A 27,660-nucleotide genomic window follows, 5' to 3' on the forward strand; every position below is an offset into this window, starting at 1 on the left:
TCCCAATTCCAGACATGAAAATGTTTTGAACTCTTGACAGTATCTGAGGGACAGGAAAACTGTTTCTTGCCCAGCTTTATCTAAAACTCCTGAGTGGCCAAAACCCTTAAATCAATATAAACTTGATTTATCTTAAGTCAATTCCTTACCCAGTTAAGCAAAATCAACATAAAACAGGTTTAAGTAAAGTTATGAGTGTCCCCATGGACATTATTTTTAAAACACAACTTTAAATTGGTATAATTTTGTGTTATTTTCTGACAAGGCCAGCTCCAATTCAGTTTTACTAATGAGGTGCACAACAGTGTAAAACTTAAAATAAAAAAAAAAAAGCTTGAATAACACTGACATTTAACACCTCTTCATGTCTCTGATCAGCTACCCGCCACCTAAACCATCTGCTGCTATTTGGTACATGCAGAGATGTTGAGAGCCAAGATATTATAAAGTTACAGCTGAAAACATTTTGTAAATGAGAGTGATATACAGTACACAGAAACATAGGCTATGCTGCACATTTCAAAAACTCCTGAATAATATATTTACCTTGAAAAAGCTGTCACTTGAGAAGTTAGGGCACAGCTAAATTAAACAAACAAGCAAGCCAACCCTGCATGTCAGGCTTCTGGGCTGAGAAAGCCCATCCCCAACTGCAAAAGTGCCAAAAAGTTGATTCTTTAAAGCTTCTGAAACATTCAATGGCACAAAATCTGGACTAAGGCCCTTAATCAAAGAATCATTTGGATTGAATTTCAGGATTTTATCAGCCCCCTGTCTAGACCACTATACCAAAACACCTCTTATGCTCTCAGTAGCTAGACTGCTCATAGGGTACTCAGCTGCCAGCAGTTAACAAGAGAGAACTTGCAATGTCAGTCTAGTGAGCACCTTATTGACACAAATTAATCTGGTATCTTCCCAAAAATTGAATGAACTGTAGTTATGTATTTTTCAGATTCCAAAAACCCAGTTCTGGGTAGCTGCAGCAATACTACCAACCTATTGCAAGTCATACCCCGAAAATCATGAGATTGGCTTCAAAATCAGGCAATTTAAAAAAATAATAAATTATAGTTTCTTTCAATTTGATTTCTGGTTAATTTTCAAATTTCTCTTTATAATCATGAGGGCTAGCAACTTACTTTTCATATAAAAAAAAAAAAAAAAGCCAAGATTCTTATGTAATCTCATGATTCTAGGAGCTGGGGTTTCAAGAAAAAAAGTCAAGTACTGCAAGACTAATGATAAAATCATGACAGCTGGCAATAGCTGCCATGGATCTTGAATAATATCTTCAAGAACGGTCTTGATTGTTCATAAAAACAAACAAACAAAAAACCTTTCATCCCTAACGATTATCTTACATATTCAAGGAAAAGAATTGATTCTCCTCTCACATAATTGTAAAATGGGCATAAATCCATTGGCATCAGTGGAATTACTCCCAATTTATGTGAGAGAGAGTCAGGAGTAGAATCAGGCTCAAAGATTATAACCCTTTTCTTTACCGAGCTGCTGAAAATACCTGAATAGCAAGGACAGAACTAGTAAGAGGTATGCTATAATGTTGGTAAAAAGCAGTTGAGTTTGGCATGTGGTAAACCAAACCACCTTGCTAATTCCGCAGCACTCTATACAGACAGCACTATTTTTGAAGAAAGCAAGTCACCTAGATTGGTCTCTGGTTTTCCTTTTCCCATTGACCTGAGTCCACAACTCATGGTTTCCGTGCTACAGTATATTCATGTGACAGTAGCTATTAAGTATTTCAGCTTTCTTCTTGTCATCTATTATTTGTTCTCCTTCCATGTTAAGTAACACTTTCCTTTGCCATCTTCTCACTTCCTATGTACTTATAAAGCTTTTTCTTGTTGTTTTCTACATCCTTTGCCAGAGTACCTCATTTAGTGCCTTACGTGTCTAACATTTCCTTTTTTGTTATTAGTAGCCCTCTGTATTCACCACTTTCGATTCTCTTAGGGTAGGTTTACCAGTGCAGCTGTGCTGCTGTAGCATGTCTGGTGAAGACGCTCTAAGCTGACGGGAGAGAGCTCTCCCACCGGCTTAATAACTCCACCTCTGCAAGAGGCGGTAGCTATGTTGGCAGGCCTGCTGACAGTCTTATCTACACAGGGGGTTAAGGTCGGTATAAGTACATCGTTTAGGGTTGTGGATTTTTCACACCCCATAGCGACATAATTAAACTGAAGAAAGTATGTAGCATAGACCAAGCCTTAGTAACATTTTTGTGACTCCATTTTAACTGTAAAAATAGCCCCACATAAATGAAATAGCAGCCACACTGGTCTGTTAGTTCATATTTTACATCTGCATTAGCATGGTTTTCTGCTCCCTATAATATTATTTTCTTCATAGACTTCCAGATACCCTGAACCACTGTTCAACCCCTAGTTTCTCTTTCAACAGGTCCTTTAACCATCTTGAATGGAAGACCTCCATGAAAAACCAGGTGCAGCAAGATGTGATGATGGTGGCTCAGTAAATAGTACTCTTCTGTTTTGAGTTACTATTGAGTCAGCATGGTGTTGGTGGACACAGTGTTGCAGGATGTACCCTAAGACTACTGTAAATAAGTTGAGCTCCCATCCTGCTTTGAAGAGTCCACACACTCTCTCTATATTCAAACTTACCTATTTCTGGGATTTGGTTTCAGCAGTAAATCAAGTAACAGTCACAAACATAAGCCCCAATTTATGCTTCCTACTCAAGTTTTGCTGTTCTTGGTTTCCCCTTCAGGACTGTCTCTGGATTTTTTTACATGCAGAATTCTACAAATGTAACTTACGGCATGATTTTTACATGATTTAGTTAAATCTGTTTAAACTGGATGTATTTCTAGTTAGCTTAATTTGATTAGGAATTAATTTAAGATAAACAGAAATAATCCAGTCTTACACTGAAATAAGAGTGAGGTTTGCAACAGTTTAGCTAAATCAGAGCAAATACATGTATGGACAAGGCACCTTCTCCTCCCCCTGGTCCCCTCTGACTCAGAGACACTCCAACTACCTATATCCTGGTAACATGAGTTAGCCCTAGTTCAATGTTTCTCAATTGGTGTTCCGTGGAACCTTGGGGTTCCGCAAGATGAATTTCAGGGTTCTGCGAAAAATTGAAACCGCGACACCGAAAGCTGCTGAAATCGTGCCGCCGAAAACAGCCGACAGTGCGTGCCGCCGAAAAGGGGAAGATGTCCTGGTTTTTTCAATGGAGGGTATCGCATGGCCCCACAGAATTAAAAAGGGTTCCGTGGCCAAATTTAATTGAGAAACACTGCCCTAGTTATTGTGCATCTTTCATGCGGAATTCTAGTGCCTGAGTTAAGGGTGACAACACACGTTAGCCAAACACAAACTATACTTTAATCAAAAGACGTTATTGGGCTCGGTACCGGGGTAACGGGGTAAATTTCATGGCCTCTGATATACAGGAGGTCAGACTAGATGACCTAATGGTCCCTTCTCATCTTAGATTCTATGAAGCTAAGAAGAGTAGAGCTCAGTATTTCTATGTAGAACCCTCAAACCTACCAACTTCATTCTTCAACACTTGGGGTAACTAAACATTTCTCTCTCTTAACAGAAGATTGTTAAAACTGGTGTCCTAGTCCAACTCAGGTAATTATATTCCACCTTGTAATGGGGGCACTCATCTCTTGAGCCCCTCCTAGTGCCCGGGGGTGGTACCACAGTTCTTCTCTCACCCCAATGCTGCCTACAGACCACTGGCTGACCGTGGTGGTTTTTCAGTGGCTTGGGTCTCTGGCCAAGTCACTGAGTCCAAATGAATCCCTTCCAGAGTAGTAAAGAATGCAATCAATGAACAGTCCTATTGCCCTCACTAGGGTTTTCAGTCGTGGCTCTAGGCCCTTAAATTCCACCCTTTGTTCAGGGTCTCATCTAAGTCCTGTCCTCATCTTGGGGCTTATGTCACTGTGGCCGGTGGGAGAAACCCAGGCCTGCCCACTACTCCAGGTTCCAACCCAGTGACTCTATACAACAGAGCCACACCCTGCTTAAATTCAGTTTGTTATTGCTTCTTCCCTGGGCCTCTTCCTACTGGGCCCATTTCTGCTTCACCCTTAGTTCTGGGTTAAGGATCTTAAATTGTCTCTCTCCCTTTAAAACCAGCTTAATCAAATGCAGCCAGAAACAAATTCTGGCTATCCCTCAAGCTCCTGTAGCCAGAGAACACCCTTTCTTGCCCCTCTGGTTCCATCCAGGAAGCTAAGGCCCTGCAGCTCCTTTTATCTGAGCCTGCTGGGCTCTGGTTGGCTGCTTCCATAAGGTCCCTTTAGGCAAGTCTTGGGGTCCCACCTTTGCTGCTCCTTTCCTCTCACTTTGTTGCTTCCAGGAGCAAGGTGGGTATGACCGCAGGACTTTCTGCTGGGAGCCGCAGAGGCCAGGTACCCCCCGCCACACACCTACTTAAATTCTTCTTGCAGTTTCAACTGAAGATGGTTTTTTTCTTTATTTTATGCCTAAACTGTTATGCATTGTTGCCATCTACTCTTCAAATGGATTTCACTCTAGTAGTAGTGGATCATATTTATCCTTCCCTCACTAACCGTCACCGTATTCATCACTCTGCATCACAGCAGGTAGGAGCAAATGTCTAATGCATTAGAGGAAGCCAGGAGGAGCCCACAGCAGCAGCTGACATTCTTTATTTGCAACTCTGCACTTCGTTGCTGTACATCATAACCCTAAGTCAGATCCAATAGTAAGAGAGCAAATTAGAGATAATAGGCCAAATTATATGATGACATAAATCTATTGCCAATGATTGAGCATGTCGTGGACACAAATGCAATATAGAGTCAAATACTGTATGACCCACTGTGTGGTTAATAAGGAATAATTAATACTCTGTTTTCTCTATGGGCTATGTTTTTCTCTTCTTTCTCTTTTTCTGGCACTAGGTCTGCTTCCAGAGGTAACACTCTGGCTAGCTAATTAATTGTTTTCCTCTTTAAAGACAGACTTGTTGATTAGCTCATTGAATCTTGGGTAAGAATCCTTCTTCCTCTTTAGATCCTTGATTTCTAAAATAATCTCTAACATTTTTTTTAAGCAAAGTTAATTTCACTTATCTCAAGAAACTAATTGCATGCACTTCCCAAGCTACAACAAAAGCCTAAAGAAGTGTGGTTTTCACTGAAACTTCCTCTCTGCAGGGAACCAGAGACCACAAAGTGAAAGAATTTTTCTCACAAAGTTAGCTGCATAAACTAGTATACTTGATTAAGGAAGCTCTAGATGACTATTAAGATGTAGTTTCTCTTTTACAGCAGTAATATTGTTGTAAGGATTGCATACCTCAACCCTCTACTTTGTTGATTTACCAAAGTAAAAAACTGAAACATTAACTAAATAGCTATGAGTAATTACTAATTGTTCTATATAAGTTTCTCTAGAAGTTATTCTCAAACTGTGATTCCAAAGTTGTCGGGTTTTGTACCAATAATGCTTGCCATGTTCAACTTAGTTCCAGAATTTTATTCTCTTTATAGAGACCCTTTTCAGAGGAGAAAGCTTTGTATATCTGTATAGCACAACAATATCAACAGACTTATACAGCAAAAGACTGGCACAAACCAATTTATATTCTGTAGTAATACTTGGCATACTCAGATAAACGTGGGTAAAAATCAATATCTAGACTTTACAGGATGTTAAACTCATTCAGAGACAGGTAGTTTTTGGATTGAATTCATCTCCCAGAGAAATTAATCCAAAAGATTCCAGAAAGAAAGAACTTGGTACAATAAAGATGTAACCTCAGCCACCTTGTCTCTCTAACATCCTGGCACTGACATAACTACAACTACACTGCATACAAGTTCACGTAATGACACATATCACATACCAGATTTTGTCTTGTCATACTCACACTTCACCATTCCAGGTCAAATTGTGCCCGGCCTTTTCAGGGAAGAGGAAGGGAAGTGTACAAGTTACCTATCATTCCCTCCTACCTCCCCATGCTTACATGGGCTGCAGTGACAATTGTAGTCTTTTTCATTCTAGGAAATTCTGGGACCACACTTTGTCAGTGGACCCCAGGAGGAAGGTTCATAGAAGGGGACAGGAACATGACCCTGCTCCATCTTTACTGGACCACAGAACGGGCCAGGTTATACCATTCTTTAGGACGGTGCAGTCCAGGAAGACCCAACGTGCACTGAGACACTTGGTGACGTATCATGCTACCCCCTGATCAAGCCACTTCCAAAATACCACAATTTGGCCCTCTGGTGTAAGAACATGTATAAATTAGGTTCTCATGCTTGTACTATATAATGAGCACTACTACAGGGCATATTATTGTCATGATTAAGGACAGGGCTAGGGGTCAATATTGTCTTCCCTACACTGTAGTCTTCATTTCCTCCTTACAATTTATTTCTCCCTACCAAAATTATTTAAAATGGGAAGATAAAAGAATAAGAGGAAGTAAATAAAAATGACTGAATATTTTTCAAATTTTAAAAAAATATATAACATTACCCCTAAAGAGAGAGATATATTGTCATCTCTATAATCATAGATTTATGCATCAGAAACCCTGTGCATTGGTATAAGAATTTAGCTTTAATTCTTCTAACATTGAGCCTGGAGACAGTTTTTATGCCCAAGTATAAAATCCTGAGAATGGGAGTGTATAAAGGAAATGCTGACAGAGGCTTAACTTTAGAAAGTCTTTCTCATTGCTATAATAAACACTTTATTAATTTTTAATTTCTTTTATCCAGTGCTCCTATAGAACAAAGATTTAGCAGCAAAGGATCACATCATTCACAAAGAGAGAGATTCACATGGCTTCAGCAATGGACATAAATGAAAACATAATTCATCCATCATTTAAAAACATTTTAACATTAATAAAAAGTTCATCAATAGTTAAAAAATAAGAGTGAGTGCTAGTACGAGCCACCAGACCAGCACTGATCTTTTCCTTAATCCTTTTATTTATTAAAATGCTCTGGATATAAATACACTTCCTTTACTAAATGTTCATTATTGCTTCATCTGTCTCAAAACGAGAACTACTAGTATGTTGAAAAGTGTATTGAAAGGGTGTTCAGTGGCTCCTATATGCCCTATTGAGTTTAATGTAAATGCCAATAAATAAATAAAAATATCCAGCACAAAAATATGTAGATAGCTAGATAGTATGGAGAGGTAATTGTGAATATAGTTCTACACTATATTATAACAATGGAACCTTGCCATTCTTGTACTGAATTGTTAATTACACAATAAATTAATAATACAATTGAAAAATTGGAACAGAAGAATTCCATATAGCTGACAAGACATGACAGAGAGTGACACATAAATGATACAATATACATGAAGAACACAGAAATGTAAACAATCTCAAAAAGACAGAAAACAAACACTGACACACAACAATAAATACCTTTTTATTACACGCAGATATATATTGCATCCTCCAAGGGGACTGCAGACAATAGCAATGTGAGGGAAACTCCATACTTATATTAGGAATACAGCAACAGTCTGCTGAAATATTATTCTGACACACTTATGGCAACACTCTTGTCAACGGTAGGTCTCCCTATGCCAGGGAACAGAATACCTATAAATCGAAGAGATCCAAGCTTCCAGCCCTATCCAAAGGTTTTCCTGGCTGACCAATGACTCTTCTGATATGGCAAGGTTGTTGAGCCCAATTATATTGAAAACAGGTTTTAGGACCCATTGGCCAGGTGACTCGACACTGCCAGCAAAAACGCCTCCATACTGTATCTTAAAAGACCTTGGGACTTGCTGCCTTTGTGCTGGGACCAACATCTGGACATTCTATATCCCAGAAGAGCAGTCACACTGGGAGCCCAGCACAGGGACACTTAGGCCCAGATTTTTTAAGGTATTTAGGTGTAATGGCACTCAGTGTTGCCACGCTTAACTGATTTACGATCCCTAAACCTCATTTTCAAAGGGATTTAGATACATAGGACCCTAAGTCCCATTGATTCTCAAAAGGAGTTTGGCTCCTAATTGCCCAAATCCCACTGAAATCAATACAAGTTAGGGTTCCAACCTGCTTAGGCCTTATTGTAAATCCTGAGGCATCTATCTGCATCTTTAGTACCTACTTAACTTTGTAAATTTGACCCTTTTTAATCTCAACTGCAGTGAGAGATTCAGTACAGAGTAACTCACAAATGGACAGCTAAATCCTTAAAAGCACTTTTACCAATCCAGCACATTCTTCCAGCTCAGCTGCTAAACACTCTACATCCAACTTCCCAAGATTTCTGATGTGTCTCCTCTCAAAAGACCTGTGTTTGCAAAGAGATTCCTCCAGTTCACCATTCTTACCTACCTACTGGGATTTGGATCCCAAGTTTTGGCTGTCTGTGCCCCTTTAAAACTCACTCAGTCACTATCTATACCTTATAAAAGCAACAGTCTACTACGGGGGTTCATTTTAGTCTCTCTCCAGTAATAGAAAGCTATCACTGCCACAACAGGACACAGGTCTCTTTTACACGGATTCATGTTCCATGTACATTCCATGTTCAAAGAGAAGACTTAAAGACAAAGTGACATGAAAGACAGCTGTCACAAATTACAAACCCATTCAAAAGTGAATAGTAATTATTAAAAAAACACACAACAACAACAAAAAAACATCAGATATCAACATTCTCAGCAGCTAGTAACAGATCTAGCAAAGTTCTTTTAGTTTATCCTTTTGGTTTCTCTGTCAATTCTTCAAAGCTGTTATTTCTACATTCTCAACTGCCTGCTCATGCTGGATGCCCCAGCATGCTGGTGATATTGGCATCCACTGTGATCAATAGCTTCTGTTATGGTAAAGCCAGTCTGATCCAATATTTTATCGATTTTCTAAAGTTTCCAGAACTCTGGAAGCAGCAGATTTAGTAAGCTGAGAAACAAATACAAAAATGTAACACATTTGCTGAGTTTACTTGAATATTCAGCAATTTCCATGAAGGCTATTCTTTAATATTAAAAGCAAATTTCTCTTCCCCTTCAATTAAAGATAAATTGCTGACTCAGTTTCCAGCTACTTTTCTAAGTACTGGATTCAAGTTATATTTTTAAAATGGACATTATCTTATATTCACCATACCCAGCCTTTCATTAAAAAGTATTTTTCAAAGTTAAGCTATACACAGGTTCAATTCATCCCCTGTAGAAATGTCACCATGTCTGGGAGGAAATACAGCTACTGCCAGAGTACAGGAAACTGATCACTTTCTGTTGTAAATGCAATTTTGAAGAATACTATATATATATATATTTATAATTGCCAGAAGAATTCTATTCAGCAGAATGTAATTGCTCAATTTGGAATTTGTCACATCTTCAGAGTGATCAGGACCTCAGCTTTACATTGTACCTGGAACATAAATAACTCATAGAATTTATCTGGCATTTGAATTAGACATAAAACCATTCTCCTGACCACTTACTCTGATGTAAAGTACCAGCAGGTCCAAAAGACAAATCCTCAGCTAGTAGTTCAAGACAGCTCCATTGAAGTCAATACATAAACCATAGTTTATGGCACAGCATTATGCCAATTTGCATAAGCTAAGGATCTGAATATCTGACCCCATGGCACTTTACCCAAGAATAAAAGTGTTAAGCCCAGTGTTTTAGCCAAATTCTTAACTGCCTAGCTATATTCTACCAGCCACAAATTCCCTCTGTAGCTTCAACAAGATACTTCTTCAATTTTTACCTTAAACTGCTGTGCATTGTTGCAGTTTATTAATCAAACTATTGTTGCACTTACTCCCTGGAGTGGCTGCATTTCAGTGCCAACTGAGGAATTCCCATGTACTATATACGACCAAGTTCTCTGTCAATATAAACTGGTGTACCTGCATTGCCTTCAAGGGAGTTAAGACAATTTACACCAACAGTGAATTTGTCCCAGAGCTTGCAAAGTGCTTTGACATATATTTTGATAATAGCGTCGTACACCTGTGTAATGTACTAAGGCAGATACAACCTTGTGGTATATGAAAGCAAGCACACAGGCTATTTCCAACAGATCATCTGCACACTGATTTAGTATTCAAACTTACCATCTTCCTGAGGTTTGCTTTGTTGTTAATAAAACAACAGTTTATCTCAAATTTTCTTCTGAGTTTAGCTTGTTTGTAGAGTTTCTACTTTAAGACCCCTCTAGCTCTGCCCTGATTCTTTATTGCCTGGCACTTTGTGTAGTCATTTGTGCAAAAGCTAGTGAAAAGTGGGTGCAAAGAATTGATTACCACTGATTTTAATGAGTGGAGATTTCTGATTTGGTAGAACTTTACATCTTCTTTGCACTGATGTAAATAACTACACGAGGTGCCAGGCAATAGAAAACAACAGCCATCATTCAAAAGGCCTTCAGATAAACTCAGTTATGTCCTCCAACCTCGGTAAAAACTATGTACTACTCCCTGTGCTTACCTTAATTTCTCAAGACTTTTTATGCATCATAAACCCTTTAGACATACAGGACAGTAGTCTACTATGTGCCTCAGGTTCCCCCTCAGTAAAATGGGAAACAATTATTAGGTTTAATTAATCAATTCATTAATACTGATAGAGCCCTTCGAGATCCTCAGATGGAAAAGCATTACAGAAATGCAAAATATTAACATTACTGCTCTAAGACAGCTGCTGCAGAGAAACTCCTAATGTAGCTTCACTCCCAAAAGAGAACTCCAGAAACGACCACGCATGCTATATGTGCATGTGCAAACATGTTTACGGCATATTTCCAAGAGTGCAGTGATATTCCATTCATTGTATCCGTTGTCAAACGCTCAAGGAATGTTTTGTTTATTACATTTTAAAGGAGATTTTGTTTTCCAAATACTTTACGAAAGGCATGCAAAGGGCCTAAGTAAAAATAATAAGCACCAAATGTTGCTCTTCCATTCAAGCAAGTAGTCCCAATCAATTTAATAGCATTTGCTTAAGGAGAGTGAGGAGGATTTGCCTTACAACTTTAGCATAGGCTAATTTGGGGAAACTATCAACCTCAATATTAATTTGAAAGAAAAATAATAAGGGAAGCAATTAAAACAGACTATTTCTTGCACAATTAAAGGGGGCAATTAGAGCAACAACGTAGTACTGTTAATATCTCAGTTAACTGTCAGAAATCATAGGGCATTTCTACTAGGACTTGGAAACTGGAATCTTGCTGCCACTAGAGTGTATCAATGCCTCTGTCAACATCATAAAGACTGTAGTCAACAGAGTCTAAATGGAGAGAGGGAGAAGTTACACACAAAAATATAGGTGTGTTTATGTCTGTGGAGATAATTAATGATAATGATCTGAGAAAATCCAGGATAATGGAACAGTGTCAGTCTTAGCTTTTAAAAAAAACCCAGCAAGTTTTAGATTACAATCTTTACACCCAGAGTTAAAAATATGAACCATCACACAATTTGTGCACGATTACACTTGAAACTACATGGAACATTTATTTTAGGTATGGGGATTCATCAATTTAATGCAATCTGCATTCACTATATTAGTCATTTCATACAGAAACTCATTACAATGCATGTGCACAGCAAACGCAGCAAGGTTCATTGGTACTTACCACCACCAATGTAATTGAGTATCACACATTTATTTATTTAATATTTTTTTATTTTGAATGTTATCAAAACATTTGTTAATGTATGCCTTCTCCATATTATTAATGTTAACAAAGGTAATCCATTTTTTCCAGTTACTCAATGTAATTTCCCTCTGACCTTGCTTCCTAATTATATAAATTATGCAATATTATTACATTAAATTCCACAGTAATTAAAAATATCATCCTTCTCTCCTCGCACCCCATAAAGAGATAACTTTATATTTTTTTGGTGAAATATTAAAGGTTAAATGGCTTTAATAAAATGTTATAGGCAGCCTTTCATAGTTTCTAGGACTCATTAGGAACGCACAGAAGCCAAAAAGATTTAAAAATCACATGAACGAGCAACCACAAATAAAGTGCAGTACTTACCTGAAATTACTACATTGGCATTAGGTGGGCAAAATTCACCATTCTATAAATAGCTAAGTGTTAGTTGTTTAGGCAGGAAAAGAAATTATTTGCACAATTCAGCACATTATGCATGTTGATAGTATTGGTATATATCAGACTGCTTTCTTCAAGGAAAGAAAAAACGTGGCAAATCATACAGAATTTTAGCAATCACCATAACCATTCCAGGTTCAGTGTTTTTTATAGAATGATATTTAATTTGGGTTTTTTTCTGGCATTTTTCACACAAAGTAGCCCACAAGGCTTTACACAAAGTATTGAATTCAACATTGGTAGTGCAGTAACTCTGGGAGCAAATAGAGCTCAACAGAAACTAACACAGCCTTGGGCAGTGGGTGGGTCTACAGAAGATGTAATCATTAATCCATTTTGGAGTAATACAGAAATTTAGGAGAAAAGACCTGTCTTGTTCATTTTACCTGAGCTGTGTCACCCCAGTTCTTGATGTTTCTCTTTGTACTTTTCTTTCTGCACTCAAGCTAGAACTGCATGTTTTACTGTAAACTCAAGGCCAGATATGTGATCTGATGGGACTCCTGGGTTCTAATCCCTGCTCTGGCAGTGGCTTCTTCAGTTGCCTTATTGAAGTCATTTAGTCTGTCTGCCTGGTATTCATAGATTGTGTTGGGTTTTATCATACACTTTGAAAATAGAAGGCCTATACAAGTGCTGAGTATACTGTTATTCTTACTACCATTAACTGGAGAGGCAGTAGAGGACAGCAGGACTGGGAGGTAGGAGACCTGGGTTCTATTCCCAACAGCCTTCCTACATGACCTGGGCAAGTGAATTAGGGCTGATTTTCAAAGTAGACCTCAATTTATGTAGGCTCAAATTTCTGCATACTATGAATTATTAGCAGAAAGCATGAATATATTACAGGTGTTAATTTATGGGGTAATGCATTGCAGGTCTACATCTGCTTTCAAAACATAACTCAATTTATCCTCTATGCACTAGTATAGTTTTATTTATGAAAGCACATACTGAACATACAAATTTAATTGACTTTGATCATTAAATCCTTCCTCTTTCCAACGCACCTCCAAACATCTCATTAAATCACTCTCTTTACTAACAATGGAAAAAATAATTAAACATTACACATAGATTGAAATTCAAAATCTCTGTCTCTGTGCAAGTGATCAGAGAAGCTAATTCCAAACTGAGGACTAGTCCCGGAAAACACCTTGCCACAAGCACCTTCCCATTTAAACAACGAAAGGCATTTTGACTCAAGCTCAAGCACTTTGGCTGATTTTAGCTGCTGCAGCCTGTGGCAAACGGCCACCTCCCACCCTAGTGGGTCTCAAGCTCTTGCTGCTCGTAGGAGGCCAGGGCATCTCCGGTCACCCCATCTTCCCTGAGGAGGGGGTAGGGACATGGGCCCACCTGCTCCTCCAAGTCCCAGCCCAGGGGGCCTATGAAAAGCAGTTATGTGTTGCTGGCACCATGTTCCCAACTGCAATCTCTTCCCCTGGGCTAATTTCCCCCCTCCTTCTGTCCTTCTGGCTTCTTGAGTCTGGTACCTTCCTCCAGTCTGCTCCTCCCCACAACTCAGCACTCCTACTCACGGCACGGCACTCCTACTCCTCCAGCTTGCACCCTGTCTTTTTGGAGCAGAGGGTTTTTATGAAGCACCTGGCTGGTCCTTAATTGGCCTCAGCTGCTCCTAATTGCCCCCAATGACTCTTAGCTAATCTGCAGGGAACACAGCCCTGACCATTCTGAGGCTTACATACCTCCCTAGGTAGTAAATAGGAGCACTCTCCTACTGCTTTCTGCCCTTGCTATATCACAAGCCTCACATGAGGAAAGTGTCAGTCTCTCAAGCAGCCAACACTCAAAACATTTAAGGCTCTGTAAGTCAAACCCAACACCTTGTCTTACTTGTTGGTGGCTGGACTATCACACCACCTCGTTGAAGCTGTTGGGCATGACATCAGACTAAATGATGGAACAGTTAAAAGCCTCTTTGTTTAGTGATAGCGGAAACAACAGAAAACTACCCAAGGCCTAGACCACATTCAAGCCTGGGCAGTGGTCCAAGGTGTTTCCTAGGGGTCCAACAACAAATGCAGGGACATAGGGGTTGATTTGAATGAAGCTGTGTGTATGTGTTTGTTTGAAAGCGAGAAGCAGAAACACCACAGAAGAGCACAGAGAAGGCAGCAAGGAAGCTCCAGACAGCTGGAGAGAGACTTGTTCAACAAACGTGAGAAAACATTAAAAGGAGAGCTTCGGTATAGAGTGCTGGCTGGAAAGATGTGGAGCTGTGCACAGAGAAACTCGCTTTTGCTCTTTGATTCCTACTGTGTTCAGGGAAAAAAGACATTACGTATGTACATTCTTTGTAAATAAACAGGATTAAATGGAAGAAATACCTGACTTCATATGAATTTCTCTTCCTAATGGAAACAACCTACAAGCTCTTGAACTTTGGCTAACTGCTCAGGTCAAAAGGTTTAACAGTAATTTAGCCTAAACTACAGAGCTCCCTAACATGCTTCTCAAGAGATGTACTGCTGACAGATTCTACACAAGATAGCACTTCTCAGAGCAGCTGCAGGTAGACTGCACTGCACTAATTCTAGCTAGAGGTGACAAAGACATAGATAACTGTAGCAAGGTTTTCATCTAAAACAAAAGATTGCAACCTTCCAGCCAAATGCAGATGGAAAAATATATTCTTGGCCTCTGCAGGTACTTGGACATTCAAAAACGCTTAGCATCTACAAGAAAGCAAGTTCCAAACTGAATGACAAAAGGAAAGCAAATTCCCTCAATCAAAGTAGCAGATATATTCACTTCCATTCCCTATAATTGACGTCTTCTGAGCCTTATCCAAATTGAACCTAAGAAAGCATGCAGACATCTAAACCTGTCTTGATTAAACATTAGAAAAGCTGCACCAATTGGGTTTAATGAAATGGAGATTTTTGTGATCTGCACACTGAAAGCACTGTAGTTCACAACATTTCACAAACACATTAAACCACAGGGGTGAGAAAATGAAGCCCTGTTGTAGCTCCATGTGAAAATGCCCTTGGGGCAGATCAGATACTACCCTAATGCATTTTTAGGAAGGAAAGAATAGAGCCACTCGTGAGTAATTGTGACTATCCTTGATTAAGTCCACAATGCCCACAATATTAACTACTACTGAAGGCTACTACTGATAGATCTAAAACAATGAGCATGTACAATTACTTTGTCCACAATGAGAAGATCACTGACTAATGAGACCAATGCAGTCTCTCTTGTCATAACCAAATCTAAAACTAGAATGGACAGAAATCTGACAGAAGTTAGGACTCCAGAAACTGCTAGCATTTCCTCCTCACAACTTAATTAGGGATTAATTAAAAAAGGGATATTAGATATAGGGCAATAACTGACCAGACTGTTAGTGTTCAGAGATGGTTTCATGAGTAATTGCACTGAGGCACTGGGAATCTGTCCAAATAATAGTCTCAAGATCTCTATGCTGGATTTCACCAGCTAAGAAGGTTACGGATCAAAATCCAAGTTGTAGCTCAAGCTCCCTGAGGATCTCAGTGAGACATGAGTTGAAGCTCAAACAGGGAAGAAATCACTTTTGTCCCACATGACACAGCTCTGCTATCACGGAGGCAGACAATCCAGTCTGAAGTGATCTCACTGGCAAAATAAATAAAAAATATTGACAATGAAGACAATTCATAAGGCTACCCAGAACAGTTTTGCTGATTAGGACGTCACAGATGATGCTGGAAAGATGAAGAAGCTCTTGTCCCTTGCATCTCACAGGCATAAAATTTAGAAACAAAACAAAAAACAAAAAACCCCACACTTGTTGGAGCTGCTTCACTTGGAGCATTGTTAACTCCTTCTGAGGTACCCAATCAGTTTTGTGCAAGCTGAAGAGGGAAACATGCCCCAGAGAGTGGCTGCCCTATTCACTCCTGCCTCTGCTCACAAATTTTGGTGGAACAGATACACACATACACTTAACACACAAAAATACAGACAATTTTGCGCTAATTGGGAGCACTTGCTCACTGGAACTGCAAGTTTCCCACTGCTGTGCATGGCTGCACATATGCTTGCTAGATTTTGGTAAACCACACTTCTGTGGTCATGGTGCATGGTCTTGTTCATTGAGTTAACAGGAGTTTTGCTTTTCAGCAGGAACAGTTTCAAACACATGTTTTATGGTCAAAACGTAGTCTTCTGTAACAAAAGAATGACTCTCTAGCCAGGGCCCCCACATGGGGGAGGGGAAAGGATACACTTTACTAGGGCCCGGCCGCCCTGGGGGGCCCAGCCCAGGCTGCAACCCCCATTACCATAAGGAAAATAATTTTCATGGCTCATGAGATTGTATGTATGGGAGGAGGGATTGTGATGTGTGTGTGGGAGGGGGCCCGTGTCACAAGTTTGTACTGGGCTCAAAAAAAATTATGCTTGGGCTGTCTGTAGCTCTCCAAAAGCACAGCTAAAATCTGCTAACTGGCATGCCTGATAGTTTATTGGCCCAATAGGGATACATTACAATAAACATTATAGTAGAACTTTGATTTTACATACACCAATCTTTCGAACGACCAGTTATTTGAACCATTTTCCTGGTGGTGGGGATGGACCGGGCACACTGCAGATTTGTGAGACTGAGACTGCAGCTATATGAGACTGCAGATATGATTCAAATATGCAAGTATAATTCAGTAAGTTACAGAAATGCATATCAACAGAGACACAGCATCATAAAAATCTTTGCATGTGCCTACTGTGAGATCCCTTTGGGAAACTAGGAGTGGGATGAACCAAAGTAAGTAGAAAAAGCATAAGTCCCAAGGCACAATACAACAAATGCCAATAAGACTAACTATAAAAATACTTATGCAATGCATAATGAACTAACATCATTTCATTTTATTTGGAGGATTCCTTCATAAACTCCCAGAAGGGATGAAATGTTGGTGCTTTGTTTTGCTTTCACTCTGTTCAAACAGAATAAAATATGGCTAATACCTGAGTAAAGTACATTTTATTTAGAATTTTTTGGCATTTCAAGTTTCATATGGCCTGGGAGATTTCTGGGGGTTGAGGAATTCTTCTCTAGATCGGACATTTTTTCATGGCTTAAGTTTCCTGTAGTAACTCTGACATTTAGTCACCTTTAGAGTACTTTGGACATCTTATATCACTTGAAATGAAATCAGCACAAGCATCTGGTTGTATCAACGGCGATCTGGATTAAAAAAATCCTCTGTAGAGAAATATTTGTACCTCTCAGATCAATTATACACTTTTTCACTTTGGAGTTAAGGTTTGCTTTAATAAATCTGTCATCTTTCCCTGATCAGGTTCAAAAAGGGTATAACTAAATACAGTTTTATAGGGATTCTCAAGGACCAGGAAAGAGAAGGATATCAGCAACAATTAGCCTATTCACAGCAAAAAAAACTTCATCCAGATACAGGTGTGATTATTAATACATATTTGTTATTTGAGAATCTTAATATAATATGTAAATATTGACTTTTCATTCTGTATTCTCTATACAGATAAAGATACATATACCACCTCTTCTATATTTAAACTATACGCCACATTCCCCGACTAAACTATCCCACATTTTACTTACTGAAATCTGTATCACTTTCCCATCACTGTAATGTGCCATCTGAAAATAGATCCTGCTCCAGTACATGAAATAAAAGTAGAGCTAACATTACACACATCTTACCCATAATATTGCTAGGTATTTGATGGCTGTAATGCAGAAATGGATAGAACTCTGCGTTGGACTGAGAACTACTATTATCATCATAATGGAGCTGTTAATGGATAGAATGGTGATTATGTGCAGCTAGCTTGGTTTGTTTATTGTTACATACAAATATTGTTACGATCATTTTAATGTTGCAAAATCACCAAAGGTAAATTATCCAAAGCACCTGAATGACCTAGAAGCCCTAAGCCCCACTGACTTTCAGTCAGACTAAGGCTCCTAAGCACTTGTCTACGCAGGGGAAAAAAGCATGGAACAACTGGTGCGGACTAGGTAGTGCTGATTAGCAATTCTGCATTAGATTCTCACGCAGGTACTCTTACTCTTTACTAAGAGTTCCACTTGGGAATTGGATTAATCTATACCACACAAAGACCCTCTTAGGGTTTGTTTAGTGAACACCTAGTGCACAGCAAGCTGGAGTGTAAATCTACAGCATTCTAGTGTGCCGTGCACTAACTGTCCATATGGACCCTGCTGCTGTGTAGTAACAGTTCCATACTGTGCTTTAATCTGCTCTGCTTTGTAACATGAGTAGGTCAATGTGCACTAGGGAACTTTTAGCATGTAGCAGCAGGGTTCACAAGGACGCTAAGTGCACTGTAGATTTACACCCCACCTTGCCGCACACTAACTGTTCATCTAAACAACAAGCCCTTAGTGTGGAATAAAAGTGTCCACATGGAGAGTTAATGTTTAATATCTATTGCATTTAAAATTCAGACCCCTACGTATTTTATACTAACTTCCCCGGGACTTGCATGTAGACAAGTCCTCAGACACTTTTGAAAATGAGACTTGGGCTCCGAAATCACTTAGTTAATTTTGAAAATATTGCCCTAAGTATTTAAATCAGATATATACTATAAAACCTGAAATAAATGCATAAATATTAGACTTTGTATACAGGCCATAGACTTGTCCTTCCCTGCATCTACCAGTGTTTTATGGTCATCACCACAGTCTTTGTTTGTCTTACCCTTCACAAACAGTTCATAAAACTATTCACTATTCTTGCTCCCATGATCTATTCTATTAATAGTCAGAAAACAAAACAAAAAGATCAGTTCCATAATCAGATTAAGCATAGAGGATTTTAGCCCAGAGTGGTTTACTGTATGCTCTTCTCAGGAAGAGAAAACCCTATATTTTACCAGAATTGTCATTTTCTGGCTTGAATTTTTGACAACTATGCCCCCAGCTTTACAGTACTGGTATACAATTTCAGATGCAAATGTATCTATGGTTGTAAAAAATGTAATTATTTCTGAGAGAGACATAGTGGGAAAAAGGACTGCATACTAGTTTGTTTGAATTTACCTGGTTTTCTATTTTCAGAAATTTATAACCCAATACTTTAGAAAACAACTAGCCTGCATGTTCAAAATGATCCCAGTTTCTTACTTTTACAAGAGTAAAGCAATATGTGAATTCCAGGCTCTTGCAGCCATTTGGAATATGATTGGGTTTTTTTATTCTTTCAAAGTTTATGTCTAAAAATACTTTATATTAGTTGATATAATTGATAGTTGATATAATCTCACTGAAGAGCTGAATTCTGAACATGTACATTTATTTCTGCCTCTATATCGTGTGGATTGGTGCACTTTTGTAAAGGCAGAAGATATTTTGAGAAGATAATTACATCAATAACATTTGACTTTTCAAGGTGCTAAAGAATTCAGATAATAAATCTAAAAAAACCCAGAAAAAATCATTAGGAAAATTGTTAAAATTATTTCCTTTAGTCTAGAATTTGCTTTTGGGCAGGGAAATAGAAATAACCGTATGAAGAATATGATGGCAGGACAAAAAGCAGTATTTAAATGGCTAATTACAATTGCTTCTTTTTGGTTAACACACATGCTTCGGCTGTTAGTACAAAAGGCAACAGCAACGCATTTTCTCTGTACACAAAGAGTCCATTTTTGAGAGAGAAGTTGTATGTCTTAAATCCTCATGTACCAATTGCGTTTTGACAAATATACAAAATATCAAGAATGAACCAGACAGAATCCAAGGCCTTGACCCTTCAACAGAGCTGGAAATTTGAAGTATTCAGTACATCAACAAAGGGAGCTCAGCAACTTGAAGGACTGAACTCCAAGTAATTAGACTCCCATCAGAGGAGTCTAAAAGACAAAAATGGAATTTTCTTTAGGAAAAAACATTTCTTTAACTCTTTCCTCTTCCTCTCACCAACGGATTTTGACCCTCATTTATCACTGCCCATGGCCTTGGCCCATTTGGGGCCTGATCCAAAACTCATTGAAGTCAATGGAAATACTCTGACATCACTGGGTTTGGATCAGCTCCTTGGCCTACAAGAAAATACAATTCTGGTTGTAGCTATAATCACTACAGACTGACACAATTATGAAGACATCAGTAATGATTTCCTCATATGTCAGCTTGTTCTGGTTATCTTTTTAATTTCTTGCCAATTTCTATCAGACTTTCCTATAACTTACTTGGGAAGAAGAGTAAGTTATCAGCAATTCATGATGCCACTTTTAATAAGTACACATATCAGATCCACCAAGGAAATCTACTAATGTCTGCAATGTCTAAACGTGTGGGAACAGGGCTGCATGAAATGTGTGTGTAGAACTGGGTCAAATCCACACAAGATCAAGGAGGGTTCAAGTGTTATGATCTTTTGGGAGCCTCAGCATGAGATTTATTTGCCTTAATCTTTTACAAACAAATAATGAAAATGAAGCTTTATAACCCCTCCCCCCCAATATTCTTCTTTTAAAAAGCACGAGTTCTTATGCCTATCAACGTCAATATTTCTTGCCGTTTAAAAAAAATAAAGACCTTTTCTGTGAATGTGGTGTTCACAAAAGTGAGGGACTAATAGCAATTGCTAGAGGCAGGCATAGTTCAGGCAGGTGCTGTGCAAGCTTCCACATACATCTCTGCTAATGTGTTTCAAATCCTGATCTGCAGCATCTCTGGTATTCCAGCCTTGGGCCTCTTTAGCAGAGATAGCAAATTGTGCCAAAGTGTATGGTGGTTTTGTGATATAGATCAAAGCCCACTAGGGAACATGGAACACTGTCAGTTTGGATTTGGCTCCAAAATTGACTTATCTTAAAATACTTCTTTTACGACAGAAGTTCTTCATTTCCAATTACACCAATGCAATTCATTATTAAAAGATATACTTACAATGGCATGAAATTAAAAATAAAAAACAAATGAATGACAACTTCTTTTAATTCAAATTGGGACTGTTTACTTGAAGATTCAGACATGAAGAGCCACAATGAGAAAGAACAGCTAAAGGCAAATTTTTTATGGCCTAAACAAGCTGATTTTGTCCCTTTAAGATATGTTTTAAAATCAGAAACATATTTTTCCCAGTTTCCTATTAAAGTTCTTTAATAATTTGATCTATTTTTATTTTTTACTGTTAACAATAAATGGAAATGTTGAGATAAAAGAAACGAGAGACCAAGGGCATGTGGACTGTGCTATATCCTATTTGCCTTGTATGCTTCCTGTTTCTTGTTGCTCTGGGAATGCAACATTAGGATGGCTATTTGTAATTTAGAAGCCCCTCGTGAATTCCAGTTGTTGAATCTATCCAAAAGGGGTTATTTCGGCATGCCAGCATTTAACTTATGCACAAAAATCAGAGGTTCACTTAGATGTAATCCCAGAATACATCGAGTTCCTCCTTTTGAAGTTTTACAGAGATTTTTTACTTCCAAGTGTTTTTAAAAAATGAGAAGACCTGACCACACGTGCATTTTATAAATAAATGAATATGGGTCTTGGAAACAAGGCTACATAAATATTAACAAACAACTGTGGGCTAGAACATCCTGTTCCTCCCCATCTCTGGGCCTGGAACTCTCCAATGAAATTCCTTTACAGAGCTTCCCACGGCATCCTGTTGAATGAGGAGGGTAAACACCACTGGATCGTCTCCATTGCTGGTAGATCCCCTGGATCCACAGGAGGCCAGGCCTAGTAGACATACATACACTGGCTTCCAGTGGTCCCCTGTTCAGGTGTGCTGTCAGACTCTAACTGTTGAATTGTAGCCCCCAAGTTCCCTGACTTTGTATAACTTTTTTCAGGTAACTTTGGCTGGACCAGAGAGATGAGAGGCATTTCCTTCTAGCCTCAGATCTCCTGGTCTCCATCTCCTCCTGCACACTGACCTGGGTGAGGGGGCTCTGCAGGGGCCAGAGACCGGAGCAACATGCTGCAGAAGCTCCTGAGCTTCCCGTTCATGGGGAGAAGTTCCGATCCATGTGTAGAAGGTCCCCTCCACAGGCAGTCAGGAGGATATCCCGTCTCGATAACACGTCATACTTATTCTCAATAGCACTTTTAGCACTTCCAAGTCTCTTATAGCATTTTAAAAACAAAGCTCAGGTGAGGTAAGTAGATGTTATTTTACCCATTGTACAGATGGGATGTTTGAGGAAATGAAAGGTTAATTCATTTGCATAAGGTCACACCAGCGAAGCAAGTCAGCAGCAGAGCTAGGAACAGAAGAACTCACCCTTATAGAAACTATATACAGTATTTTACAGTAATTACCTAAAATAGTATGCTGTAGTGTTTGGGACTGTAACTACAGAATCAATGCAGTATTTTTAATTTTTATAGGACTAGGAGTCCTGACTCAGTCTAATAACTAGACATGCTCTCTTCACAGCTGTAATTTACATTCCTCTGTTTCACCTTATATTTTCTGTAGCTTTGCTGGTCATATGATACTATTATCTGACTAGTGCTATGCAGTATTTCTGAAAAGAGTGAATCCCTTTCAGCATTAAAATTTGCTAGACCTACTTGTGCAAACATGGGCATGCTATCCTGAAATCAATTTTAAATCCTTTGCTCAAGTTAAGAATTGTATGCCTATATTAAAAGGGAAAACCCAATATTTTAACATTGCATATTATGGCTTTCTAGCACAATGATCTAAAGAACAGCTGCAACCGAAACATTAAGACAAAACTCAACTATCAAATCTTAAAGACAGTCTGACTTAAGTCAGTGAAACATAAATAAACTGGCTTATGGCAATATGGAAAGAAAATCTTTGTGATGTGGAAACAGATGTCACTGTACATTTTTCAGAATGTGGCAGCAGCCAATGCCATGTATGCATGGCTTCGCTTGCTAAATTTAAAATTATAGCTTTCGAATTTCCGTGCTAACCTGAACACATTGTATTAACTTCTTTATTCCAGCTACATCTTCAAAGTAATGTAGAAATAGCCTTGTTTTTATTAAAATTTCCATTCATATGAAAACCTTTCATTAACAAAAAATTCTTCCTAACCTAGGCAGACTAGCCTTTTAAACAACAAAGGCTCTGTTTCATTATATTTAAAAAGTCATGATTATAGAAAATGTTACAGAACCAAGATGCAATTGTGGCCAACATGATAGACAGATGCACAAAAAAAAAGTAGAAAAGTGTAGCTAGTACAGTGTGTCAAGTACAGCAAATGTAGTATGAGCTAAGCAGTATTTAAATATAATTAATCTGCACTTGTTATATAAGTGCAAGTTAAATGATAGGCAGGAGAGAAGTTAACAGTCTGCTTTCTGATTCAGGAACACGGACTTTGCAGGGATACTCTCAGATCTTTTTGAGTCAAGTGTTCAAAAAGGGAGACTCACACAGCACATTCCCAGGGCAAAAAATTCTGATAGTCTCACAATGGGTGTACCCTCTCTCTTCAATGTGACTAGTTTTGTGAACAAAGTGAGCAAAACTAGACCCGCAATTTCTGAATCTGCTTTGAACCCAGTGAGTTTGAAAATGAGAGCCAACATTTATTTTGATAGAATGGGGGGTGGGGCAAAATAAATGAAAATGCTCCCATCCATTTGCTTTGACAGTTAAATCCCAACACTCAACAAATGTTAATACATGCCAAATTTATCTTATTTTAAACTATTTCAGCCTCAACTGAAGTAGAGGAGAAACAATAAAAGAACAACTAAGATGGTGCAGGATAGCAGCTTTGATTTTTGTTCTTCAAACTACTTGGTCTCAAAATCAGTTGTGTACATTGATGGATGCAAACATGGTCACCTTTGGTTAGTTTTAGTGCCATGTAGAAGTATAGAGTAATGACTAATCTTTTTCCCCTAGTTTATTTACCAGCATCTATGTAAGGCCCCAGAATGACTGGAAACTAAGACGCATTGTGGGTGGGCCACACGAGGATTCATTTATAATACAACTCACTACTTAGTTAATTTTTGTAACATTAAGGTCCAGTTTTAATCATGTATGTTACAAATGCTAAATATATTTGTAACATATAAAGTTTTAAAAATAGCATGAAAAAATTTCCCTTATGGAAAGTTACTATAAAATTTAATAGGAATGAAATGTGGTTCTACAAGGATATAATAGGGTCTATAGAGATTACTGTAAAAAAACCTATGGAATTTGAGAGAAAATTAGTTTCTATGAACTATCCTGTAGAATTCCACAGCATAGATAAGTATTAAATACTATGGAATGGTTTTAAAAAAATATACACAAGTCATATTAATTATGTGGGCTAGATTGTGCAATCTATACCATATAGCTGTGTCACTCAAGGAGTGGTGCAGAGAAAACACTGTGCTTTAGGACTATCGCCTTGCTCATATCATACTGCCCATACCAGCAGCATATTATTACCCACCATACTGACTCAGCAGCTCTGTCTGGGGCTCTGGTGAGGAGGAGGCATAGTCAAAGCTCTGCCACCCAATCCTCCTCCCCTTCCTGTCCACTCATCACCCACTTCTTCAGAGATGATGATGGTGGTATTGGGTGGGAAAAATAGCAGGCACATTATTTATTCCCCTTTATATCTCTGCAGTGTGAACCACACTCTGGCTCTACTGGACTTTTCCATCTTTTTAAAAAAAATACTAATTCTGTGCCCAATCTGTAAAAAGCCCTTTAACTGTTTTTATCTTAAATTAATACTTCAATCTGGTAAACTGTGATCTTGGTTCCAATATCTTTAATATAATAGAAATAATCTTAGTCCATGAAATCTCTACCGATACAAAAAATTCCAAACACCATTCCTAAAATATTCCCCAGGTTCAGAAGAAAACTGATCTCTAGGGAGCCAAATACTCTGCCCAGCCATACTGTGGGATCTCCACTGCCCTAACTGAAGTTAGGTATGTACAAACAACAAACATTGCTCCTTTCTTTTGAAGAAATGCCTGTGCACATGAGCATGTCATTCACGTGAGTAACTCCCGTGGCACCATCAGGATATTAAATTGTATATTTATTTTCTACCTGAGGACTCTAGATAATGAGCTTGGGTACTGTTGTTACTATACATCAGCTTGTATCACCCTTACTCGTATTAGTGATTAATTACTCACATAAACAGCTCCATTGATTTCAATAGTCTATTCATGCAAGTAACTGCTCACAGCATAAGGGATTATCAATCTGGTCCTATATGGTTTAAGTTAAATTCTCTTTTGTCACACAGCATGTCTTGTACCCTTCACTATTGATAACAACACTGGTAGTGCTGGGGGAGTTACAGATTTCAACACTGAAAAGATTAAAACAAAATGTGATTATCCATTACCTTTCTTAAACCTCAAACAACAGACTTTAATATTGTCTTGTTTTTCCATAAATAGTATTATATGATCAGTAACATATCTCTGCTTACAGTCTTATTAATTCTTTCTATTCCATATGTTCTCTGCCACCAATAAAAAAGGGCACACAATAGTAAACTTTTCTTCCCCAGAAATACCTGCACTGTTTCATAGAACAAGTTAAACAATAATACATGGTCCGTCTGAAGGGGGTAGGGAGGGAAGGAACATTCCCATTAATAATTTCTCTCCACTTTTCTAATCCTCATGAAAAATATATAAGTATACTTTTAGAAATAAAGCAAAAACAACTCTGAGTAATAATGATACATATTCTTCAGTTTCCAATGTTGCTAAAAAAAGGGGGGGGGGGGGGAGCGAAAGAGGAAGCAAACGTTATGAGAAAAAGTCTGAATAATATTTATGCAAGAAAAGGAGCTAGATACTTACCGTGTCCTGAGATTTATCTTTGACATCATAGACTGTTAGTTTTATTTTAGTCTCCTCATAGATAGGATATTCCGGTGGGAATGTCACGCCAGTCAAAAACAGTGGGTCTCTTGTTCCCTGTATAGCACAAGTAAACAGCTCAGATTCAGTAAGGTAGCAGCTGTGTACTGTGCAGTATGTAATTATGGACGAGTGTGCAGAAACTATGGAGTTTTAAAGGAAATATATCTGCTACAGTAAAGAGAAACCTGAACTGCCAAATGCTACCAAAGTCAGCAACATAAAACTTAATGGCATAGAAACTTAATCACACTGAAAAGAGGTGCTTCTGAGATACACAAGGGTCTAGCAAATGATGACAAATGCCCTCAAGTGGCCCTGTCACCATACATCAGTACACTTAATAGTGTTCAGTGATAAACCATTCATTTTAAAGTAAGACATTTTTTAAAAGTGTTTCCTTAGGGCTAACTATTACTACTTTCTGTGTCTATTTAAGTGGACACAGATATAATTTGTTCAAACAACAAAAGCTGTTGCTTGATTAAACCACTCAAAGGAAAGTGCTCACAATAATATTAACACAATTTTTAAAAAATTAATGAGCTTAAGTATCATACTGACAATGAACTCAATTTCTTAACCAATGATTGCCTTCTGATGTTAAAAATGTAACCATTGATTTTTGCAGACTCAGTTGCAATCTTACCTCAGACTGACTTAAAAAAGAACTCTAAAAGTAGACATTCTGATGCTAAATATCTGTTTCAAAATGTATGGTACAAAATATGAAATCCCCTAATCATCATTTTTCGGCTACAGACCTTCAATATTACTTTTTCTTCTTTTAAACAACAATACAACAATGGGATATGATGGAATCCAGCAAGTTGGTAGTTTTCTGATTAGCTCTAGCAATTTCAAATAGTGCTACACTAGAAACAACAATAAGTTCTAACATATGAAAACTTTGAAACATACCATATGAAGCCATTGCTTGTCATTTCTTGGGCATAAACATATAACAAGATTTTATTAAAAACAAACTTTAAATGTATTTTGAAAATTACTGTGAAGATATCTTTAAATTTCCTAATAAATGCAATGAAGTTTTTGGCATAACTCACATAACATTAGTTTGGTGTACTTTCCATGTTTCGTGAAATCCACCAACTGCTAAAAAGGAAGTGTCCTAACCACAGACACCCAGAGCGTGAACATGACAAATTCCAAGCTCTGTTCAGAATCTGGGTCACCCTCCTAATAGAAAATGAGTCTACTTCTGTCTGAATCATCCATTCCATCTACAACAGAACATCAAGCTAGACAGTCTGCACTGAACCATCCTGATCTGTTGCAGGCTATTCGAGTTACGCAGTTTCAGGATGGCTGATGGTTCAAATCATGACAACTGAATGAGCAGTCAGCAGCAATCAGAAAATCACACAAAGTGTTTATGAAACATTCCTATGGCTTAGATTTATGAAACAACTCACTTTATCTATTAAAGTAATTTTGAATTTTTTATTTGCAGGAGACTTTCCTGCTTTTATTAATCATTTCCAATATTTTGTACATCAAAAGTTATGTTTGTGCTACATAGTTTGATTTATGTAATTGTCAGAGTAAATACAAACTTTACTGTTTATGTTATGACACTGAAATTTCGGGAGGGAAATACAAATAAAGCAACATGCAACTTTTGCTACAAAATGTAAAACAGGTTA

The 27,660-nt window shown here is 38.1% G+C and overlaps 1 protein-coding gene across 5 annotated transcripts in view; it reads right to left on the bottom strand.

Moving 5' to 3' along the window:
* The window catches only part of INPP4B (inositol polyphosphate-4-phosphatase type II B), a 426,088-nt gene that overhangs the window by 245,932 nt on the left and 152,496 nt on the right, over window positions 1-27,660 (bottom strand). For 4 of the 5 annotated variants that reach the window (XM_067567968.1, XM_067567967.1, XM_067567971.1 and 1 more), the window contains exon 6: window positions 25,934-26,050. In XM_067567968.1, the coding sequence (XP_067424069.1) occupies window positions 25,934-26,050 (117 nt within the window). Of the gene's footprint in view, window positions 1-13,622; window positions 13,672-25,933; window positions 26,051-27,660 lie in introns of those variants that run through there. The other variant, XM_067567972.1, reaches the window with a different exon arrangement.

Source organism: Emydura macquarii, unplaced genomic scaffold (assembly GCF_026122565.2).
Source record: "Emydura macquarii macquarii isolate MOO-44397 ecotype Brisbane River unplaced genomic scaffold, CSIRO-AGI_Emac_v2 contig_2834, whole genome shotgun sequence".
NCBI lineage: Eukaryota > Metazoa > Chordata > Testudines > Chelidae > Emydura > Emydura macquarii.